Source organism: Carassius gibelio, chromosome A24 (assembly GCF_023724105.1).
Source record: "Carassius gibelio isolate Cgi1373 ecotype wild population from Czech Republic chromosome A24, carGib1.2-hapl.c, whole genome shotgun sequence".
Taxonomy (NCBI): Eukaryota; Metazoa; Chordata; class Actinopteri; order Cypriniformes; family Cyprinidae; genus Carassius; species Carassius gibelio.
This window is the reverse complement of record NC_068394.1, coordinates 2146199-2166994: the sequence shown is the minus strand read 5'-3', so window position 1 is coordinate 2166994 and position 20796 is coordinate 2146199. Positions and strand designations below refer to the sequence as shown.

The following is a 20796-nucleotide window of genomic DNA, read 5'->3' as shown; positions in this document are numbered from 1 at the left end:
AACAGCAGCTTCAATCCTGTGTCACTCCTCCAGGCGTTCAGACACGGCCGACAGTCACCTGTTGGATCTGTGCATCATGGTCTTCCGGGCCTCGTTTGGGAACGGGAACAGACTGGTCCTGGGACGTCTGCTGGGGCACAGCAAGCGCGCGGTGAAGAAGTTCGTAGGATGTGATGTGATGCTGGAGCCGGGAGAGTACGCGGTGGTCTGCTGTGCCTTTAATCACTGGCAGATGGACCTGACGGGGGCTTCGACACCAGGTACACAAACCATGCCTCACCTGGAGTCTGATTGACAGGTGCTCTGACCAATCATAACACTGGATCTGACAGGAGACGTCTTTCTGCGGCTGAAACAAGAAACCTTCTGATGTTCAGTCAGGTTTATTTTGTGCTATAACTAGTAGTAAAGAGGAAGAGATGTGCTGTCACCACACATTTATGAGCCATAAAACACTATTCATTTGATTCCAAAAGTAACCGTGAAATAAAAGTGATGTATTTTTCAGTATAATTTCATTCTGAAATGGTTAGTTCCAGTCCTTGATTCTGATTGGTCTGCAGGTGTTTTATATTCATGATAAAGCACAGTTCTGTGCATAACCGTAGCCAGCTATGAGGTCACCGAGGTCCTAATAAAGTAGGAATTTGCACTTTAGGGTCAGCGATAATCTTATCTAATTTCCACAATATTTGAAATAATTTTGATGTATTTTATTTATTTATAGGTTGTTGTTTATTTTAATAGCAATATCTGGCAACATTGCATGGCCGGCATTAGTCTGGCAGTAATCAAAAGTGTCGATCATGTCAAAATATGTATGACACACAATCCCGATTATCCGAGAATAACACGTTTGGTGGGCAGTATGTATGTTTGCATGAATAATAAACAACTGATAAAATTATCCACTCCATAAATATAGTATTAAACTTTGATGCAATAAACAGGGTATGATTTAAAAATGAGCATCCCTTCAAAAACATCTACATTTCTCTCTTTTCAAGTGTAATTAGTATTTATAGGGGTTATTATAGCACAATTCTATAATAATGGACCTCGTCCATGGTTCTGTGCATCACTGCAGCAACATAAACAGTCACTATAGCATCAAAAGTGTGTTTTTTATTTCAGCTAAATGAATAGTTTGTTATGTATGTGATGAATTATGAGCGACCCCTGCTGGCCTGACGGTGCATCACTCACCTTAAACCCACAGTCAAAGAGAGAAACATTGAGAAGTGTGTGTCTGTGTGGACCCTGGACCACAAAACCAGTCAAAAGGGTAAAGAGATGTATGCATAAATAAGCTTTCCATTGATGTATGGTTTATTAGAGATGCACCTATCTGAAAATCTGCAAAAAAATCTCTAAATATTGAGAAAATCATCTTTAAAGTTGTCAAAATGAAGTTATTAGCAATGCAAAAATAGGAAATAGGAAATTTGCAAAATATCTTAATGGAACATGATCTTTACTTAATATCCTAATGATTTTTGGCATAAAAGAAAAATTTAGGGCTGTGCAAAACATCGAATGTAATTTTCATTTTAATTTTACCAAGGCAACCCTTCCAAAAAATTTATATTTTAACCCTGGGAAGCAATTTCTATCGGGGAACCTCCTGGAATCGCGATTAGTTTTGGACTAGTTTTTAGAAGCAACTTGGCAGGATTTATTGTGAAAACCTGGCAACCCTGATCTGAACACACGTGCTGGAGATATACTTCTAATTACAGGAGCGTCTTTACTGATGAGATGCGCATGAAAATCACATTCGAATTTTTGCACAGCCCTAGAAAAATTAATAATTTTGACCCATATAATGTATTGTTGGCTATTACTACAAATAAACCCCAGCTACTTAAGACTACTTTTGTGCTCCAGGGACACAAACATGGTGTTGAAAAAAAATGAGATGAGAACAATTCCTGTTCTAGGTTTTTATTTCAGAACATTCTCTGGCCGTTTACTGTCAGGGACTATTTTTTAGTGGAAGGATAGAATTGAATGAATTTACTTAACAAATAAACGCATGCAATTTTTGGTTTTAATATTTGTTTTGTGTGGTAGCCGTTTCCTAAAAGCAATAAGGCACTCGATACAGGCCTCTGGTGCTGAACACAGTCTGGAGAGTGAGCAGGACTCATTTCGGAGCATGTTTTGTGTGTTTGCAGTCTCCAGCCCCACCAACGCTCGCAGACCCAGTCAGGATTTCCCAGGGTACATCTTGGCCATCTACAGCTCCAGACAGGTGATGGTGGAGCAGGTGGAGGCCCCGTCCACCACCCTCGCCGACGCCATCATCCTGCTGACGGAGAACAAGGGAGAGAGACACGAGGTACTGCAGCACACGAAGAGCTCTCAGAAGCAGTTCAGTGCATCCAGATGAAGATGGAAATATATGTATGGTTTTACATTTGTGAGAACTTCATGAGGAATAAAATGGTTATATATATATATAGGCGCTTTATATATATATATATTGTTCCTTTTGCTCAGTGGTACAGCAATGTGTTAGCAGCGCAAAAAGGTTGTGGGTTTGATTCCCAGGGAACTCATGTTAGGTGAAAAATGTTAGCCTCAATTTGGATAAAAGCATCTGCTAAAGGCATGAATTTAATTTAATTGTAAAAATATATTTAAATGTAATTTACATTTATAAGGGGAAGATGGGTTAACTTTATATCCACATATGATTTTGGAAATTTTGTGTCATTATAAACTTTTTTTTAATAATAGGAATTAATAAATGAATAATTGCTAATATGTATATTATGTTTTTGAAATATGTTATAAATATAGAATTTATACATAAATTTTTGTTTTACACACACGCACACTATATTATTATTATTATTAATTTATTTATTTCTTATGGATTTTGGAATTAAATTTTAATTCACAGTCTTTAATGATGCATTTTATTAAAAAAAAAAGATTAAGTCTGTGGGGTGTATTTGTAGCAAAAGCCAAAAATACATTGTATGGGTTAAAATTATACATTTTTCTTTTATGCCGAAAATCATTAAGATATTAAGTAAAGATAATGTTCCATGAGGATATTTTGTACATTTCCTACCGTAAATATATCAAAACTTAATTTTTGATTAGTAATATGCATATTCAGCTGAGAAGAAGCGTCATTAATAATTTAGCACAAACAGCAGTGATGGCCGTTTCAGGATGGGATTGTTGATCTGGTGTGTTTTTCAGGGTCGGGAAGGAATGACGTGTTACTACCTGACTCACGGGTGGGCGGGGCTTATCGTGGTGGTGGAGAACCGTCACCCGAAGTACTACCTCCACGTGTCATGTGACTGTACCGACAGCTTCAATGTGGTGTCGACCCGCGGCAGCCTGAAGACCATCGACAGCGTGCCGCCGCTGCACAGGTCAACTCATCCTCATCCTCATCCTCATCCTCAGAGCAGGACGTGTGTGACTGTGAACCCTGAGTGCTGTTTTAGTTCAGCTTCGTTCACACTGAGAGCCACTTGACACAGATTCACTCTCCACTCATCCACATGCCTCATCAACACTAACAGTGCTGTTTGAACACAAAAAAGATATGGGTTCATTCAAACTAAAAATTACAAATAGTGCATACAATTTAATATGCACTTTAATTTATAAAAAAAAATGTTGAGGACTTGAGTTATAGTATAGTATAGTATATACACACAGTACAGAGCAAAAGTTTGGAAACATTACTATTTTTAATGTTTTTGAAAGAAGTTTCTTCTGCTCATCAAACCTGCATTTATTTGATCAAAAATACAGAAAAAACAATAATATTGTGAAATATTATTACAACTTAAAATAATAGTGTTCTATTTGAATATACTTTAGAAAAATAATTTATTCCTGTGATGCAAAGCTGAATTTTCAGCATCATTCCTCCAGCCTTCAGTGTCACATGTAACATCAGTCGATCACATGATCATTTAGAAATCATTCTAATATTCTGATTTATTATGAGTGTTGGAAACAGTTCTGCTGTCTAATATATCTCATCAAAAAAAGGTTAAAAAGAACTGCATTTATTAAAAAAATAAAAAATAATAATAATATATATTCTAATAATATATTTTCTTTACTATCACTTTTTATCAATTTAACACATCCTTGCTGAATAAAAGTATTGATTTTATTTTAAAAAAAGAAAGAAAAAAAAAATACTGACCCCAAATTACTGACCAGTAGTGTATATTGTTATTACAAAATATTTATATTTTCAAAACATAGCTGCTGCTTCTTTTTTTTTTCTTTTTTTTTTTTTTTTTTACTTTTTATCAAAGTATCCTAAAAAAAGTATCACATGTTCTGAAAAAATATTAGGAAGCAGAACTGTTTCCAACTTTGATAATGAATCATCATATTAGAATTATTTCTAAAGGATCATGTGATAATGATCCTAAAAATTCAGCTTTGCATCACAGAAATAAATGATCGTTTAAAGTATAATACATTTAAAAACAATTATTTTAAATTGTAATAATATATCACAATATTACACTTTTTTTCTTTATTTTTGATCAAATAAATAGTAATGTTTCCAAACCTTTGGTCTGTACTGTATATAGATAGATAGATTATAGCAATTAAGCACATTTTCCCATTTGCTCACAATTTCATTTTGTTGACTAAATATATCTTTAATATTATTTTACTATTTTTTTCAATTTTTATCTGTATTCAGTCCATAACTTCTCACCTTGAGTGAAATATATAATCATAATGTGAATTTCTATCATTATCTATTATCTTAATTTTTCCGTGAGAGCATTACGGTGCATTTTGGTATCAGCTACCTTAGAATTTGATGAAGAATGTTTAATTGAATGCATTTTAATGTTGCTTCTCACCTTTTGGGAAGTCTTCTTGGTTGCCTGTGAAGTGCTTTGTGTGTATGTTTTCTCCGGCGGAGCAGCGGTGTGATGTATTAACACACATGTGTTCACTCACGTGTTGCAGACAGGTGCTGGTGGTCCTGTCCCAGCTGGAGGGGAACGCCGGGTTCTCCATCACACACAGACTGGCCCATAGGAAAGCAGCGCAGGCGTCTCTGGGCGACTGGACGTCTAGTAAAGCCACACACTCGCCCCAGCTCACGCCAGACACTGACGGACTGCACAGACCGCGGCCGCTTTGACACACGCTCACACACACACATAGACACACTCTCCCTTCATGAAAAGACAAGGACGAGTTCAGACCCGTGATGATGAACACACACGCAGACACTGAGAGAGTCTGGGTGGAACTACTGAGCCAATCACACGTCTGCTCGCTGAGCCAAGCCCCGCCCACTGCACACACACACACACACACTTGCTCTGCTTCATTCACATCCATCCTGGAGTCTCCCGTCACGTTTACACACATTCAGTCAGACGGCCGATCTCAACAAAATATTTCACATGGATTATTTCACCATAATCAAAATCTGAATTTTTTTTTTTTTTTTTTTTTTTTTTTTAAGGCAAATGAAGCCTGATTTTGGACCATTATTATTATTATTACTACTACAGTTTCAATTATATTATATTTTCCCATGACAATTAAACACATTTTCCCTCCTGTTTACATTACTGTAAGACTCCTGGACATTACAGTTTTATAATAATAATAATAATAATACAAATTATTATTATAATAATTTTGTTATTATTATCACTGTTTCAGTTATATTAGTTTAATTCCCCCTTCATATTACTATAAGTCTTCTGGAAAAATTCATTTCAATAATTGTTGTTATTTAGGATCATCTTCACTAGCTTCTTACTTGAATACAGTGTTTTAATCCATTATATTAAAAGGTGTAAAAATAAGTTTTTTTATGTTTAGATTTTTATATATATATAATTAGAATTTAAATATTATGTTATTGTTTTTTTTTTCACATTTCTGTATTTTTTTGTTTTTGTTTATATATTTTTTTATATAATTAGAATTAAAATATTATATAATTGTTTTCCACTTTTATTTTTTTTTATTGTGTATAATTGTCATAACCCAGGATATCTTAGAGGCCCAAAAATGCAGGTTTAAATTCCTTAAGCAAACTATATGTTTATTCTTCCAAATTTTAGGGTGAAATGTGCCAAGTTTTGACATGTTTTGTGAGATTTGTTTAATGCCGTTCTGACAGCCAATCAGCAGCCTGCTCTGTGTATCATGGGAATGTAACGATGAATGGAGATACTTGATTTCCTGGAAAGCCACATGTGAGATTCCACCGACCGTGAGGGGTTAATGTGTTTGAAGACACACGTGGGAAACATCTTTTAATTTATTTCTGCTGTGTTTTAGTAAAGAAGCACAAGAGAAGCTGCTGAACGAGCGCTGATCTGCAGAGGCTCATGGGAATGTTTCGATCAGCAGGTTGACCGTGTGTGATGGACTTTATTTGTGCACTGAGCGTCTCCTGTGTTTCTTGTGTTGGTCAGGGTCTCCCTCTGTGAGTGTGTGTCGGTCTGATCATTCATGTGACATCACACACACACACACACACATACTTTCCGTCTTTCTTTTGTAAATTGTACAGCGCTGTTCCCCCCTGCACAATCCCATCAGAAGAACTCGCTGTAATTACACAGATCTCTGTCGGACAGGAGTATAAGATGTAGAATATTTTATTGATTCTTTGAGGAAAAAAAATGTATGAAAGTTTAAAATCTTTACGATTCATTTGCAATCTCAGGTTCCGTTGGACCAAAATGACAAATAAAGGTTTTGTTTCATTTTTTTCTTCCTTTCTTTCTTTCTTTGTTTTTTTTTTTAATCAAGGAACTACTGGCTTTAATTCTTTCATTTGTTTCTGAAGTGCATCATTTTTCTTCACTAGTGCAATATTTGCACCTTTTCCCCAAAAAGAAATTACATAATTTTTAAGGTATTGTAAATTTTGCATTTAATCTGAATTAGTGAAAGTATGATTTAATCTCAACTGCAAATGCAAAATATAGGCTAAATGTTTATTTTTACACTTAACTATATAATCAATTAAAATATAGCAGTTTTTACTATATATATATATATATATATATATATATATATATATATATATATATATATATATATATATATATACAATGCTCTGTTTTGTGAAATGCAAAAGAAAAGAATACATTTTACATGTACAGGTAGTTAATTTGCATGTCACCAATAATGACTGCTTTATTTTAAGTATATAGTATAAAACTGTCATCAATTGTGCAGTAATTAAGATTCATATACATGTGTAATTTTTAGACATGTAATAATTATATATATATCGATATATTATTACATAAAATGTTATATAATCATACCTATCACTTTTTCCTAAAAATTAAATTACAAACAATAAATGCATTGATCTTATATATATTCACACAATATTTTTTATGTAATTATATCGGTCACATTTTCCTGAGTGACCCACTGCTTTGATCATAGAAATACATTTAATATGTAAAGGGAAAATTCCAGTAGACATCTATGAAAATACAAGTTCACAGCATGGATAATAATATCAAATATGCATTGAAGAAAAGCAGATAGAGATGCACAACGCCTGTTTATTACACGAAATCTTCCCGTTTTTGTGTAATAAACAGGCGGAGTGCATCTGTATCTGCTTTGTGAGCATCTAATAGTGGATCACTGACATGTCATCATGTTAATTCAGACTGAGTCTCTAAATGAGCGTTTGCTTTGATGTTGAGGATTCACAACTTTAGGTATAAATTAGTTTATGCATCAGCCAGATATTAAATTTATGATAATGTTTTGAGCTATACAATGGTGTTTCCCTCACCCTCTAAATCCATCAACCCTGAAAAAAAATCATTTTAAATGAGCAAGGATGCATTAACTTGATCGAAGGTGACAGTAAAGACATTTATAATGTTACAAAAGAATTCTACTTCAAATAAATGATGTTCTTTTTAACTTCAATCAAACGATCCTGAAAAAAGGATCACACATTGTCCAAAAATATTGGGCAGCACAACTGTTTTCAGTATGTTTCTCGAGCAGTAAATGAGTATATATTATCTTGATTTCTGAAGATTATGTGACACTGAAGACTGGAGGAATGATGCTGAAAATACAGCTGCACTTCAGAGAAATAAATTATAGTTTACTATATATTCACATAGAGAAAAGTTTTTTACTGTATTTGGTCAAAAAGTGCAACCTTGGTGATTTTTATTTAGTGATGGATCCAGTATTGAACGGATCAAGCCTGTCTAAACCAATCAAACTGATCCAGAACTTTTTCAAATCAGCAAATAGATATTTGCAGAAACCCAACTCTGAAAAAAAAAATATATATATATATATATAATTTTTTATTTTGTGGCCACATAATTCATATGCTATGATTGAATTTTCAGTAATCAGTAATAAAATATATTATGAAGCCATTGTTTTAGATCATGGCCCATTAAAATTACATCTAACCTTCCCTAACAGACATACATCCAGAAGCTGGTGAATGGATAATAGTTTATTTTCTAATGAAACACGTTGAGTTTATAAAATCCCAAATATATTTTAATGCAAATCATGAAAGGATAGAGAGGATATAGCCTACACACTATCAATCATAAAGTGGAGACCAACTAACAAAGACTGAGATTATGATCCCAATTAAATCACTACATGGATGACATCAGTCAAACCTTAAAAAAAAAAAATATATATTATTTTAGAAATAAATGTTTCATCTATAACAGTTGTTTGCGTCACAATGTAGTGAACATTAAGCGCCCCCTGGAGCCGAGATCTGCCATGACATCTTCTTTATTCGCTCTTTAAAACATTATATTATATTATATTATATTATATTATATTATATTATATTATATTATATTATATTATATTATATTATATTATATTATATTATATTATATAAATCTTCATAATCATTCCGTTTTTTTTTCTAAACCAAAAGGTATATTTTGATTCCTGATTCAAAACTTGTGCCAGATCTGTATGTTTTAGTTTCACTTCAGGGATTATTATTTATTTGATACGGAAGAAGCCTTCTAAAGCTAAAACATACATTTATATAAGCAAATGTTATATATATATAATTCATTGCTGCCAAATTCATAGAACTACTTGCATACACAACAAAAAACAAACAAATGTTTATTTATTTATAGTGTTGGATTAATGAAGTTTTATTACATTTATTATAATATATATATAAGTCATAAGTCAAAATACAAACAATAAGCAGTCTAAATAGAATTAAAAGATATAAATAAAACATAAATGTAAATGAAAATGTTACATACAGTATATATAATATTTTTATTTTCTTTGCTTTTTTTTTTTTTTTTTTGAGAATGGTCCATGTGATTATTAAAGGACGTCTCCGTTTTTGTAAACAACACTGGTCAGAAGTTGCTGATCTCCCCGTGGACATGTGGACACCCGAGAATCGTCTCGCGCAGAAGCCTCGAGAAAACCCCCGCACGGCCGCGCGTAGCTATAAAACACGCGCCTCACCCCCCACCGCCGGAAGACACCCGTTCAGTCTCACCGCATCAGCGAACGAGTGACCTCAAAACAATGAACTGCTCCAACAGGTAAGACCTGTTTCTGACTCACGCGCTCTTACTTCACTGTAAAACAAGTGCACGCTTTACTATAAGAGAGATAAGACCACGTGATCAAATCTGGAGTCTTTTTGTTTACGTGCACATGTGCACTTTTAAAGATTTTTAGTAAGCAAGCAGACATGGCTGAACCTTAAGATATTATTTATTTATTTATTTATTTATTTATTTATTTATTTATTTATTTATTTATTTATTGAAATGGCTCCTGAGTTTAGAGTTTAATTTTATTTCCTATTTATTTATTTATTTATGGGTCTGTGTTGAAATGCATGAAGCTCATATTCAGCAGTGAGCCGTTGTTTTAAGCTGTGTGTGTTGTCCCAGCTGTCTCACTCCATGCTGTATTTTGGGAGGGGATATAAATATCCCAGCAGCTGTCTGTGCTTCTGTTCATTCACTCCAGCCTCAGGAAGGCTTCCAGTTATTGATTAGTCATTAAATCAAGTACAGGACAATCTGCTGTTAACCACATTAACACCCAAGAGTAACTGTTTTTCACAGTGCTTCATTCTCTTGTCATTTTTAGTATTGCTCTTTTTTGCAATAACACTAGCAGTGCTTTTAGTAAAGTACTTTCCAATGGCAAAGATTATGGTTAAGGTAATTAACCATAAGATATTTAACAGCACAAACAAAACTCATTTATCTTTTTTACTGCAACCTGTATTTAATGTTATATTTGTCATATTTTATTTAATATTGCATAGTATTGCATTATGTTTTTTTATTTATTTTTATTTTACACAACGTGTCCATTATTCAAGATTATTATAGATAGCAAGATGCCAAAAGTACTATATTAATGACAAAAGTCTGGGGTGTGTAAGTTTTGAAAAAAGGCTGGATTTATTTGATCAAAAATGTATGAAAAATGCAAAAACATAATGAAATGTATTGCTATTTAAAATAGCTGTTTTCTATGTGAATCTCTGTTAAAGTGTAATTAGTGTGATGCTCCGCTGTATTTTCAGCATCATTCCTCCAGTGTCACATGATCTTCAGAAATCATGAAAATATGATGATTTACTGCTCAAGAAACATTTCTGATTATTATCACTGTTGAAAACAGCTGTGCTGCTTCATACTTGGGTGGAAACAGTGATGCATTTGTTTTCAGGATTCTTTTATGAATAGAAAGTTATAATAGAATAGAAAAAACAGCATTTATTTAAAAGAAAATAGTTTGTAACATTATACATGTACAACCCTCACTTCTTATCAATCTAATGCATCCTTACTAAATTAAACCATAAAAATTGCTTTCCAAAAAAAAAAAGCATACCGCCCTAAAATTGAGCAGCAAAAGAAGAAGATATTTTGCTCTCCTAACTATGCAAAACATATATTTAAAATGCATTTCAGTATTTTTCTCTCTCTCTCTATCAGAATAGTCTAAGCACAGTTATTATTATTTTTCCTCTCTCTCTCTCTCTCTCTCTCTCTCTCTCTCTCTTCTTCAGTGTTTCGGACAGTAAGGCCGATAAGCCTCTTACGTTCCGCTCGGTGAAGGAGATGTTTGAGAAAATGGAGGAATCGTTTAAAATATGTGCGCGGTGTGAGAGACTCCCGTCACAGGTCGCAGACTCGCTGAAGAGATGCACACGGTACGATGACGGGATGATTCAGTTGAGATCAGAAGAAATGCTGTATCTCACATCTGTAACATCTCTTCTGTCTTCTACAGCTGTCTGAATGTGTATTACTGCAGTAAAGAGTGTCAGAAGAAAGACTGGCCTCAACATAAACTCTACTGCGATAAACTACGCATGGCGGCGGTGGACAGACACGTCGAGTGGCTCCTTTATAAAGGTGAGGATGAGGAGGATGTTGTTGGGCAATCATGACAGAGTTTTTAGCACAGTTTCTACTATTCAACACATGCACATATACATACCACTCAAAAGTTTATTATGCTCATCAAGGCATTGGATCACAGAATACAGAAAAAAAACAGACAGTAAAATTGTGAAATATTATGGTAATTTAAAACATCAGTTTTCTTTTTTAATATACTTTAAAATATAATTTATTTATTTGATGCAAAGCTGAATTTTTTAGCATCATTACTCCAGTAAATGTCAAGAACAGGCCAATCTATTATCAGTGTTGGAAACCTGTGATACTTTTTTCAGGATTCTTTGATGAATAGAAAGTACATAAAACAGCTTTAATTAAAATAGAAATCTTTTCTAACAATATAAGTCTTTACTATTAATTTTAATCAATTTAATGCATCCTTGCTGAATAATATATATATATATATATATATATATATATATATATATATATATATATATATATATATATATATATATATATATATATATATATTTATTATTATTATTATTTTAATAATAATATTTTTTAATAATATTTTTATTATTATTATTTTTGACCTCAAACTTTGGAACTGTAGTGTCTATTGTTACATAAGGTTTCTATTTTAAGTAAATGGTGTTCAGAATCCTGGAGAAATGTGACTTAACTTCTTTAAAAAAAAGCTACTTCCTGGTCCCAAACCTTTGAACAGCAGAATTTATATATATATGTTTATGTAAATATAATTATACATAGGAGATCTCCCTTTCCCTACGGAGGCATGGTCTCGTCCCGCGAACAAAGTCAGCTGTTGGAAAGATTGGTTGTCCATGCAGGGAGATCTGACGTCTCGTCTGGAGCCCATCCTGTCTGGACAAAACATGACAGAGCTCTGGACCAATGCCTGCAGGCCGCGGCCGGAGGAAACGGAGCTCCGTGAGTCTGTGTGGCGAGTGTGCAGTGAGTTTCTCTCCCGGCCTCTTACGATCGGCATGGGAGTGAGGATGTTTAACCTGGACCCGTACTCACGGCCGCTCACCATTCACGTGGTGGGAGCCACTCACAACGAGACCCTGGGAGCCAGAACCACAGACATGGACGAGCTCGGCCGCATGTTCCCGGGGAACCAGGGGCTAGAAGTGGTGATGGTGGGGCCCGAGGTGGTCCAGGGGCCCATCATGAGGCCCCCGCTGAGAGCGTTCGGACCCCGGGGAAAAGTGTACATCAGCGCTTACAAGGGCCTGTACCATCAGTTCTGGGAGGAAGTTGTGGAGAAAGGAGAAGCAGCCAAACCTAATCTAGTGGTTGGATTTCATCCAGGTACAAACAACCCAGAGTAAAACATTCATACCCGAGTTTAAAGTTTGGAATTTTTTTTTATGCTTAACAAGGCTGCACTTAATTAATCAAAAATACAATAAAAACAGTAAATATTTTTATACAATTAAAAAACGGTCTTCTATGTGAATATATTTCAAACTGTAATTTATTTCTATGATACAAATGTGAATTTCCAGCATCATTCCTCCAGTCTTCAGTGTCACATGATCTTCAGAAATCATTCTAATATTCTGATTTGCTGCTCAACATTCTATCAGTGTTGACACTTTCAAAACGTTTGAACGGTCGTGTACTTAAAGTGTCCTCTTATATATAATTGTACAAGATTTAGTATAATCAGAGCAGGACTGGGTAACAGCATCAAACCGGGATTCGTAATAAAACTAAAAGCACTGATTCTTCTGATTCACCATTTTAAATGTATGAGCTCTCATTGATTCTGAACTTTATTTGCAGAGTTTGAGGGACAGGAAGTGAATCAGGATTGGTTGGCGACACTCCTGCTGCTACGAGATTATAATATCCCCACTTTATTCACTATGATCAAGTATGTCATACATATGGAGTTGACACATGAGACACAGAACAGCACATGTGAGAATAACTATCTGTCTGTCTGTCTTCCTCTCAGCAATGAGGAGCTGCAGAGTACTCTTCATGTGTTTATGGAGCTGGAGATGGATGTGAAGGACACCGGCTCAAACCCCTTCAGCTCTCTGAAACCCGAACAACTGCCAAAAAGCCCTAACAAAGCACTCATTTATGCCAACTCTCACTATGTTTCTTTCCGGGGACTGCTGGAGGTGAAAGAGGAGGAAGAACAGAACTAATGCTGGACATTTTTCAATGCACATTTAAATAAATAAATAAATGTGATGTGAAAATATGGGATTAATGAATTTATATATTTAATATGTCTTTGTCTGCATTTAGCTGTTTTATACCTCATTGATTCTATCTCCCTTAAGTGCTTCAACGATTATGCAAAATCATGCAAATATACTGATAAATCAACGTGTGTTTAAAGATAAACTCAGCTTAGCATACAAATGATAGTACAGTTCAAACACAACTACATTTATTTGCAAAAATTGTAAAACCGTTTGCAACTATCAGGAGCTTCAAATATTTGAGAGTTTTTTTTATTTTTATTCTGGAAATCTGTTTCTGGAAACTGTGTGTATACAGTCTGAATATTAATTTAGGATTCATTTTAAAATTTTTATTAAGTGTGTGTGTGTGTGTGTGTGAAATATTTAATATTCGACAACTGTTTTGCTATAGAAATGTTAAATGACCCACAGTAATATGCAATTTTATAAAAATTCCCTTGAGCTATTTTGAATTGAAGCTATAATTTATGCAATTCGTGTAATTCATAACTAAATGTGACGTGTGATCATGTGTGAATAAATACATACCTTGACATTAAATAATAAAATTAGTTTAAATTATTTCCGCTAATATGCATATAATGCGATAAGACATTTCCCATCAGATGTCAAATAGACTTGCGAATGTGTACATATTTAAAATATTATCTTTATTAGTTACATTTATAACAATCAATCCTAGTTTTTTTTCCTATTAAGCTTTTTCTTCATTCATTTTAACCCCTTTAAATCCTTAAATGATTAGTTACAAAAAAAAAAAAAAACACCCTTTCCCCAAAGACATTTCTTTACATTGTAGAACGCCCTGAATCTACGTCTACCGTTTTTTACAAATTACAATCAAAGTCCAAATGAGGTCTGCGACGTAAAGCCCCAGGTTGACATACGTCAGGACTGTGACCAGGTTCAGGTCATGAATGCGGTAAATGAGGTACGTGTCTCTATTATAGTGTTTATACCCAAACAGAGGCCAGAGGATGGCAGCAGAGATGTACAGAGCCACGGAGACTACATCAAGCACCAGCTCCATCTTATCGAGGCCGCAGAATCGCAGCAGATCCACGCACTTCTGCAGGTGTAACGGGATCACCACCACAGTCGGAATGAAACACACCACATAAACCAGAATGCACCAGATCAAACCTCCAGGCCTGAACTGGCTTTCCACCCCTAAGAAGTAGCTGTGTACCGCGGTAAAGATGAGGCAGGCCACAAACGCCTGGCTGAAGCGCAGGATGCCTCGTACGCTGGACAGATAGCCTTCAGGACACTTGAGTTTCAACATCACGGCGTCGACCACATACACACCGAACGCCAGGATAGAGAAGATGGCGCAGAAGATGTCTGCGATGCATATGGAGCACACGAACACAGTGCAGTAGATGAGACACGCAGACAACAGCATGAGAGACGACAGAAGACTCAGTCCACAGGAGAGATCAGCCCAGGAGTGCTTCAGCACAAAGGTCTCCACCAGTTTATCCACCAGGCACTTCTCCAATACCAAGATCACCACAGCCACGACGAGGCCGAACACCCACACAAACTCACACCAGATCCCGTAGGGACTGTACATGGCGCCACGAAACATCGGGATGATCAGTGCCAACGCACAGAACACGATCTCCAGGATCCGGAAAATGTGGGAGAGACTCAGTCCGAGCAACATCTTGTCTTCGTCTGATGCTGGAGAAGTGTGAGCCGTGCTCATGTGCACCGTTACTTCACACTGCACGATTTACATTTTACACTGACAATAAAGGCTGTGCACACACCATAAACTCTCAGTCTGACTACTTCTAGATCTCTATTGTGAAACCTCCCCGACGACAATTAAAAGTGAGTTTAGCGAGTGAACGAAAGTATGAACATTTTCAAAAAGACTGAAGAGGAAGAGAGAGGTGATGCTCAGAATATTAAAAAAGGTCCAGATGATGAGGACGTCGAAGATCTTGATGAAGAATGACTTTTATTACAGTATGCATTGACAGTATTTCTAGCACTTTGGATTCAGAATGAACTGGAACATCCTTTTACACAGTTATACTTCATGTAAATGAAGGTCTGTGTGTTAATGGAGTTTTAATTGTCTGAGATGGTTCTTGGTGTCTCACATTCATTTCCGTTCTACAATTGGTGCACATTACTGTTAGCGTTCTTCTCTATAAAAATTGATGCATTGTGGGAAATTAGCATGATCAGACATCTATAGTGGAGTGGAATCTGGGTCGGAGCAGATTATAGTTTCTTACATCATATATAATATATGTTTCGTTCAGAGTAGGTAAGGTTTTCTCAGTAAGAAAGTCTCTTCTGCTCACCAAGCTGCATTTATGTGTTTAATGAATACTATGAAATCTGTAATATTGTGAAATATTATTATAATTTCAAAGAACAGTTTAATATTTGAATATATTTTGAAATGTAATTTATTCCTGTGATGCTCCGCTGTATTTTCAGCATCATTCCTCCAGTCTTCAGTGTCACATGATCTTCAGAAATCAGAATAATGTGATCATTCACTGCTCAAGAAACATTTTTGATTATCATCAGTTGAGAAAAAGTATTTTGTAACATTAGAAATGTCTTTATTGTTACTTTTGACTGATTCGATACATTTATTTATTTATTTTTTTCAAATTATAAAAAAGGGACAGTGTACATTAATCAACATTCATGAATGTAAAAGTACCCAAATTAGCCCAAAGACTAGTTTTCATTGGTAGTCCTTTTGCCAGATGTTAAAATTAAACAACAAATTATACAAACATCCCATTAGTTATAATACTATACACACACACACACACACCAATATTAAATAAAACCATTTATTTTCAACAATCAAGCTTTTTATGGAACTGAAATAAAAAATACATAAACATTTCCAGTAACTATATAGAAACAATAATAACAGTGAACAGTATCTTGAAATTGGCATTGACGGAAAACATTCACCATCTTTTAAACCTTTACTGTGAAAAACAAAAGGTTCTAGATTATTAAAATGTTCTTCACTTTAAGAGAAAAGTGTTCTTTGAAGAACTGTTTTCTGGAAGTTCCTTGGTGAATCAGAAATGGTTCTTTAACCCTTTTGCAACCTTTGTTTTTAAGTTCTGATGCTATTGAGAGCGTTTGAATCCACAGATACCCAAGCAGGTCAAGACCAGGTCAGCCACGTACAGGCCGAGGTTAACGTAGGTCATGAAGGTCACAACAAACTGGATGCTCCATATACAGCTGTTTCCCGGACAGTCTTGGGGCCGCGGGTTTCCTCTGAAGCTGTAGATGGGCCAGAGGATAGCGGCAGAGATGTAAAGCAGCACTGATATTAACAGCAACAGCATGGTGAAACGATCAATGCTGAAGGGCAGACAGTTCTTTAACTTGGTCAAGATGTTGACGATGATGGTCAGGAGGGTTAGAGGCAAAGGAACCGCATAGGCCACGATGCACCACAGCAGAGCCGGCTGACCCATGTAACCGATCAGGGATATGAGGATGATGCATGCAACGAAGGCCTCGAGAATCTTAATGAAGCCTGGAAGCACAGAAACGTACGTCGCAGAGCGTGTCGCATCACATTTGTCCCTGAACGTCTCCACGCAGTAAAGCACGCAACACACGGCCGAGAGGATGGTGACCATCCAGCCCCAGATGCACTTCTGGCAGATGTAGAAGTTGGCGAAAATCACCGTGCAGGAGAACGTGCAGAGCGACGCCATCATGGCCATCCCGGTCGTGAAGTCGTCCCAGTCCATGCAGAACACCAGGATCAGCTTGTGGATGAGGAACACCTCCACTATGGTGATGACCAGCGAGATGATGGGACACAGACCCCACACCAGCATGCAGTAGATCCAGTAGGTGTGAAACGGCCGATCCCAGACGCAGCTCACCGCAAACGTCACCGCGCACATCACGATCTGCAGCATGTGCAGGGCACTCCGGGTGCTCTTCAGGGTGGAAAGAGAGAACTTGGGCTTTTCCATTTTGAAATGAGCTCAAGGGATACCAAGCTTGGAGCGGTGCTTCAAGAGGTCTCAAGGCGTTATGGAAATGAGATCCTTTCAGAAGAAGATAAAACCTCATAACATGCAAAAGACGCTGCAACCGTCACACCACAACGCTCCACCTCGGGCCTAACGACCATCGGTTATCTAAAGCCACATTGATACACAGTGCTGTATACAACGTTAATCAATCAGCTGTACAGAAGACAATAGTGTCAGTATTCAGCTCAGTTAAATTCAGTTCAGCATATAGTGCATTGATTATTAAACATTCAAATAATTAAATTCAGCTATAAAACAGCTTTACAGAAGACAAGTGTCAGTATCCGGCTCAGTTTATGTTGTTTCAGTTCAGTTCAATAACTGTCAATGTTGCAAAGATCATCATTTATTCAGTTATAAAGCAGCTCTACAGAAAACAATAGTGTCACTGTCAACTCAGTTTAGTTTTAACTATGGCTTCAGTTTCATAAATTTAGCTCAATTTAGTTCTATATTGATTCAGTTCAGGGGGGTTACAAAATTTGACCAATTTAAAATTTAATGAAAAATTCACTTTATTAAACAAACTATTATTTATAAGCTTGTTTTCCACTTCATGAGCCTGAAATAGTGGAATTCTGGTCAATATTGATAATAATCAAACACTATTTTTACTAAATGTGCTTTTGTGCTGAAACCTCTGCTAGTTTAGGCCTGACATTGATAAATAATGATGACAATAAAACCGCCAGTTTTGATAAACGAGTTATTGAACCGTTCAATTAAAACGATTTGTTCAAAACAGCTGATTCAATAAGAATCTTAACAAGTCTGCGTCCCAATGTGCATAATATCCATCCTATATTCTATGATATATTAGTGAGTTTCAATACTATTTAGGGCAGATAGGCTGAATATTGTGCACACTGGGACGAAGGGAACGTGTCCATCTGAATCACTGGCTCCCTTGATTCATTGAAAAACCAATTCATTCATGCACTGTTGTCTAAAATTAATAGCACATTTGTGCTCGTGCATGCAGGCCTATTAATATTCAGAAAAGTGCATTGCTTGTGCAATGAATATAAAAACATAAAAACTCATACACTGGTATTTTTTCTTTAATTGCTTGAATTATAAGGTTATTTAACCTGTATTCTTTAATATTCTTCAACACACAGGGAATGCATTTGGACTCTCGAGACATGTTTTAGTTTGTTTTTTGCAAGGTCGATGACTTCTGATCATGTCAGCTCTTGTATCATCTCTCCATACATCACAATCATTTCTATTTTAAACACTGAATATGGCTATGAAATACTGATAATCTAACAGCATGAGATTGTTCTTGCTAATGCAAGCATGAACACTTGTGTGACCATGTGCGGAGTTGCTCCAAAGAAACTAAATTTGTGTTTATATTTATATGTTAATATGGTAATTTCCACTCAATATATCAGCTGATGTCTGTTGGAGCCTCAAATCTGACATCTGCCTCCTAGTGAATGTACTGAATAACAGCAGCTACATACTGTATGTTTGCAGCCAAAGAGATCATTGAATTTGTGCATATTTTCAAGTTGATTTTCAAAATGAAATTCTGTTATCATTTACTCACCCTCATGTTGTTCCAAACATGAGTTTAATTTTCTTCTGTTGAGAAGATATTGTTGTTAACTAAACAGTTGCTGGTAGCCATTGACTTACATATATATTTTTTTCCTAATATGGAAGTCAATGTCTATCAGGAATTCTTTAGTCGCCCATATTCTTCAAAATAACTTACTGATGACACATGATGACAAAATGTTAATTTCTGGAAGAACTATCCCTTTTACATATTAATCATTAGTTATTCTAGACTGGAGCAATTGTCTGTAGTCCTCATTAGCCATGCATAATCATAATGCATCATATGTGCTGGATTAAATTACTAGGAATAACTGCATACATGTATCTTACCTATTTACCACATTTGCATGACATACTGTTTGATTAAGTGCTTTTAGTGCATCATTGTAAACGGTGGGCTGTTATTCTTTGTGGCTTGTCTGTATTTAAAGGTGCATGAGTCTATAAACTCTAGGAAGGCAAGAACGGTCTCTGTGCAGCTTTGAGTTATCTTAATGACTGTCATGTGTCTGGTGGATGTTGTGCACAAGACCGGGCGTTGTCTATTACCAGCTCAGGCCTCTGGCCAGTGAGATGACCATAAAACTGTAAACAGGTCAGCTGATGCACGATGACCTTTTCCATTTTCTGCTTAAGAAGAAAGAAAAACAGAGACGATTCGGGTAATTCTGGAAAAGACTGGTAATTATTAATAGACAAATAGTAATATAGAAAACTGGATATAGCAGAAATAAAGCAGTTGTGTCCAAAGTTATTCCAGATAGATAGATAGGTTTGCCCCATTGTATAGAATGGGAATACAAAATGTATAGTTTAGAATCATCATTGTACAAAGTTTGGCCAAAAATAGCCTGAAACCTAAAAACTGATTTGTGAATTAAAATATAAAACATAGTTTTTGCCGATACATACCTTTTCGTGTCTATTAAGTGTAGTTAAATTAATAAAAGTGTGTGTTTTTTTGTTCTAACTTAGTCTTGGCGTCCTCTACAAAGGACATAGAATACATTTTTTTCCTTCATTTTTTTCTTATGCTACAAACAATGCAATGAAAAAAAAAAACATTCACAACTTTTTTTTTTTTTTTTTTTAATGCTTTATTTAGTGACAATTCACATACAAATGAACAATAAAAGCAAAAATATAAATACTGTATATTCAACCTGACAATAATTGTGAAAAAAAAAAGAAAAAGTAAATACTAAATAAATCAACAAACAAAAAACAAAAATAAGAACTATATACAGAGGGGTATTAAAAACAAATCCATATCTCCAACTACAAAATAAGTATACAAAAGTCCTTAAAAAGGATAACGTTTCAAGGCTTTACAACAATCTATAGTCTTTTTTGCTTTGGAGTTCCTTACACATTCCATCACTTTAAGATACTGACGTAACTCAAATTTAAATTGTAAAAAATTAGGTGTACTCTTTGACCATCGACATTTATGATTGTGATATTTCGCTAATATAATAAACAAATTAATAAGAAAAAAAA

At 35.3% G+C, this 20796-nt stretch overlaps 4 protein-coding genes across 6 annotated transcripts in view; 2 read left to right on the top strand and 2 right to left on the bottom strand.

The window, feature by feature from the left end:
- The window catches only part of capn15 (calpain 15), a 29460-nt gene extending 22708 nt beyond the window's left edge, over positions 1–6752 (top strand). For all 3 annotated transcript variants that reach the window (XM_052541924.1, XM_052541923.1, XM_052541922.1), the window contains 4 exons: positions 34–260; positions 2178–2341; positions 3217–3395; positions 4978–6752. In XM_052541924.1, the coding sequence (XP_052397884.1) occupies positions 34–260; positions 2178–2341; positions 3217–3395; positions 4978–5155 (748 nt within the window). In that variant the 3' untranslated portion in view covers positions 5156–6752. The remainder of the gene's footprint in view (positions 1–33; positions 261–2177; positions 2342–3216; positions 3396–4977) is intronic.
- A 2665-nt stretch (positions 6753–9417) lies between these two features.
- mss51 (MSS51 mitochondrial translational activator) lies at positions 9418–14220 on the top strand. The gene is made up of 6 exons (XM_052541944.1): positions 9418–9587; positions 11081–11224; positions 11305–11429; positions 12195–12758; positions 13236–13326; positions 13411–14220. The coding sequence occupies exons 1-6, from the start codon at positions 9571–9573 to the stop codon at positions 13607–13609; spliced, it is 1140 nt and encodes a 379-aa protein (XP_052397904.1). The 5' UTR covers positions 9418–9570; the 3' UTR covers positions 13610–14220.
- A 139-nt stretch (positions 14221–14359) lies between these two features.
- LOC127945852 (myeloid-associated differentiation marker-like protein 2) lies at positions 14360–15375 on the bottom strand. Its single transcript, XM_052541953.1, has one exon. It carries the CDS (start codon positions 15339–15341, stop codon positions 14490–14492), a length of 852 nt encoding a protein of 283 aa, XP_052397913.1. The 5' UTR covers positions 15342–15375; the 3' UTR covers positions 14360–14489.
- Positions 15376–16486: 1111 nt separating this feature from the next.
- LOC127945850 (myeloid-associated differentiation marker-like protein 2) lies at positions 16487–17826 on the bottom strand. Its single transcript, XM_052541950.1, has one exon. The coding sequence runs from the start codon at positions 17659–17661 to the stop codon at positions 16792–16794; it is 870 nt and encodes a 289-aa protein (XP_052397910.1). The 5' UTR covers positions 17662–17826; the 3' UTR covers positions 16487–16791.
- Positions 17827–20796: the final 2970 nt, after the last annotated feature.

Excerpts from the sequence above, each read along its gene's own strand:
- LOC127945850 (XM_052541950.1), bottom strand. The coding sequence starts at position 17,661 with ATGGAAAAGCCCAAGTTCTCTCTTTCCACCCTGAAGAGCACCCGGAGT.
- mss51 (XM_052541944.1), top strand. Across the intron at positions 11,225-11,304 it reads TCGCTGAAGAGATGCACACG|CTGTCTGAATGTGTATTACT; the intron begins GTACGATGACGG and ends TGTCTTCTACAG. Across the intron at positions 13,327-13,410 it reads ACTTTATTCACTATGATCAA|CAATGAGGAGCTGCAGAGTA; the intron begins GTATGTCATACA and ends TCTTCCTCTCAG.
- LOC127945852 (XM_052541953.1), bottom strand. The coding sequence starts at position 15,341 with ATGTTGCTCGGACTGAGTCTCTCCCACATTTTCCGGATCCTGGAGATC.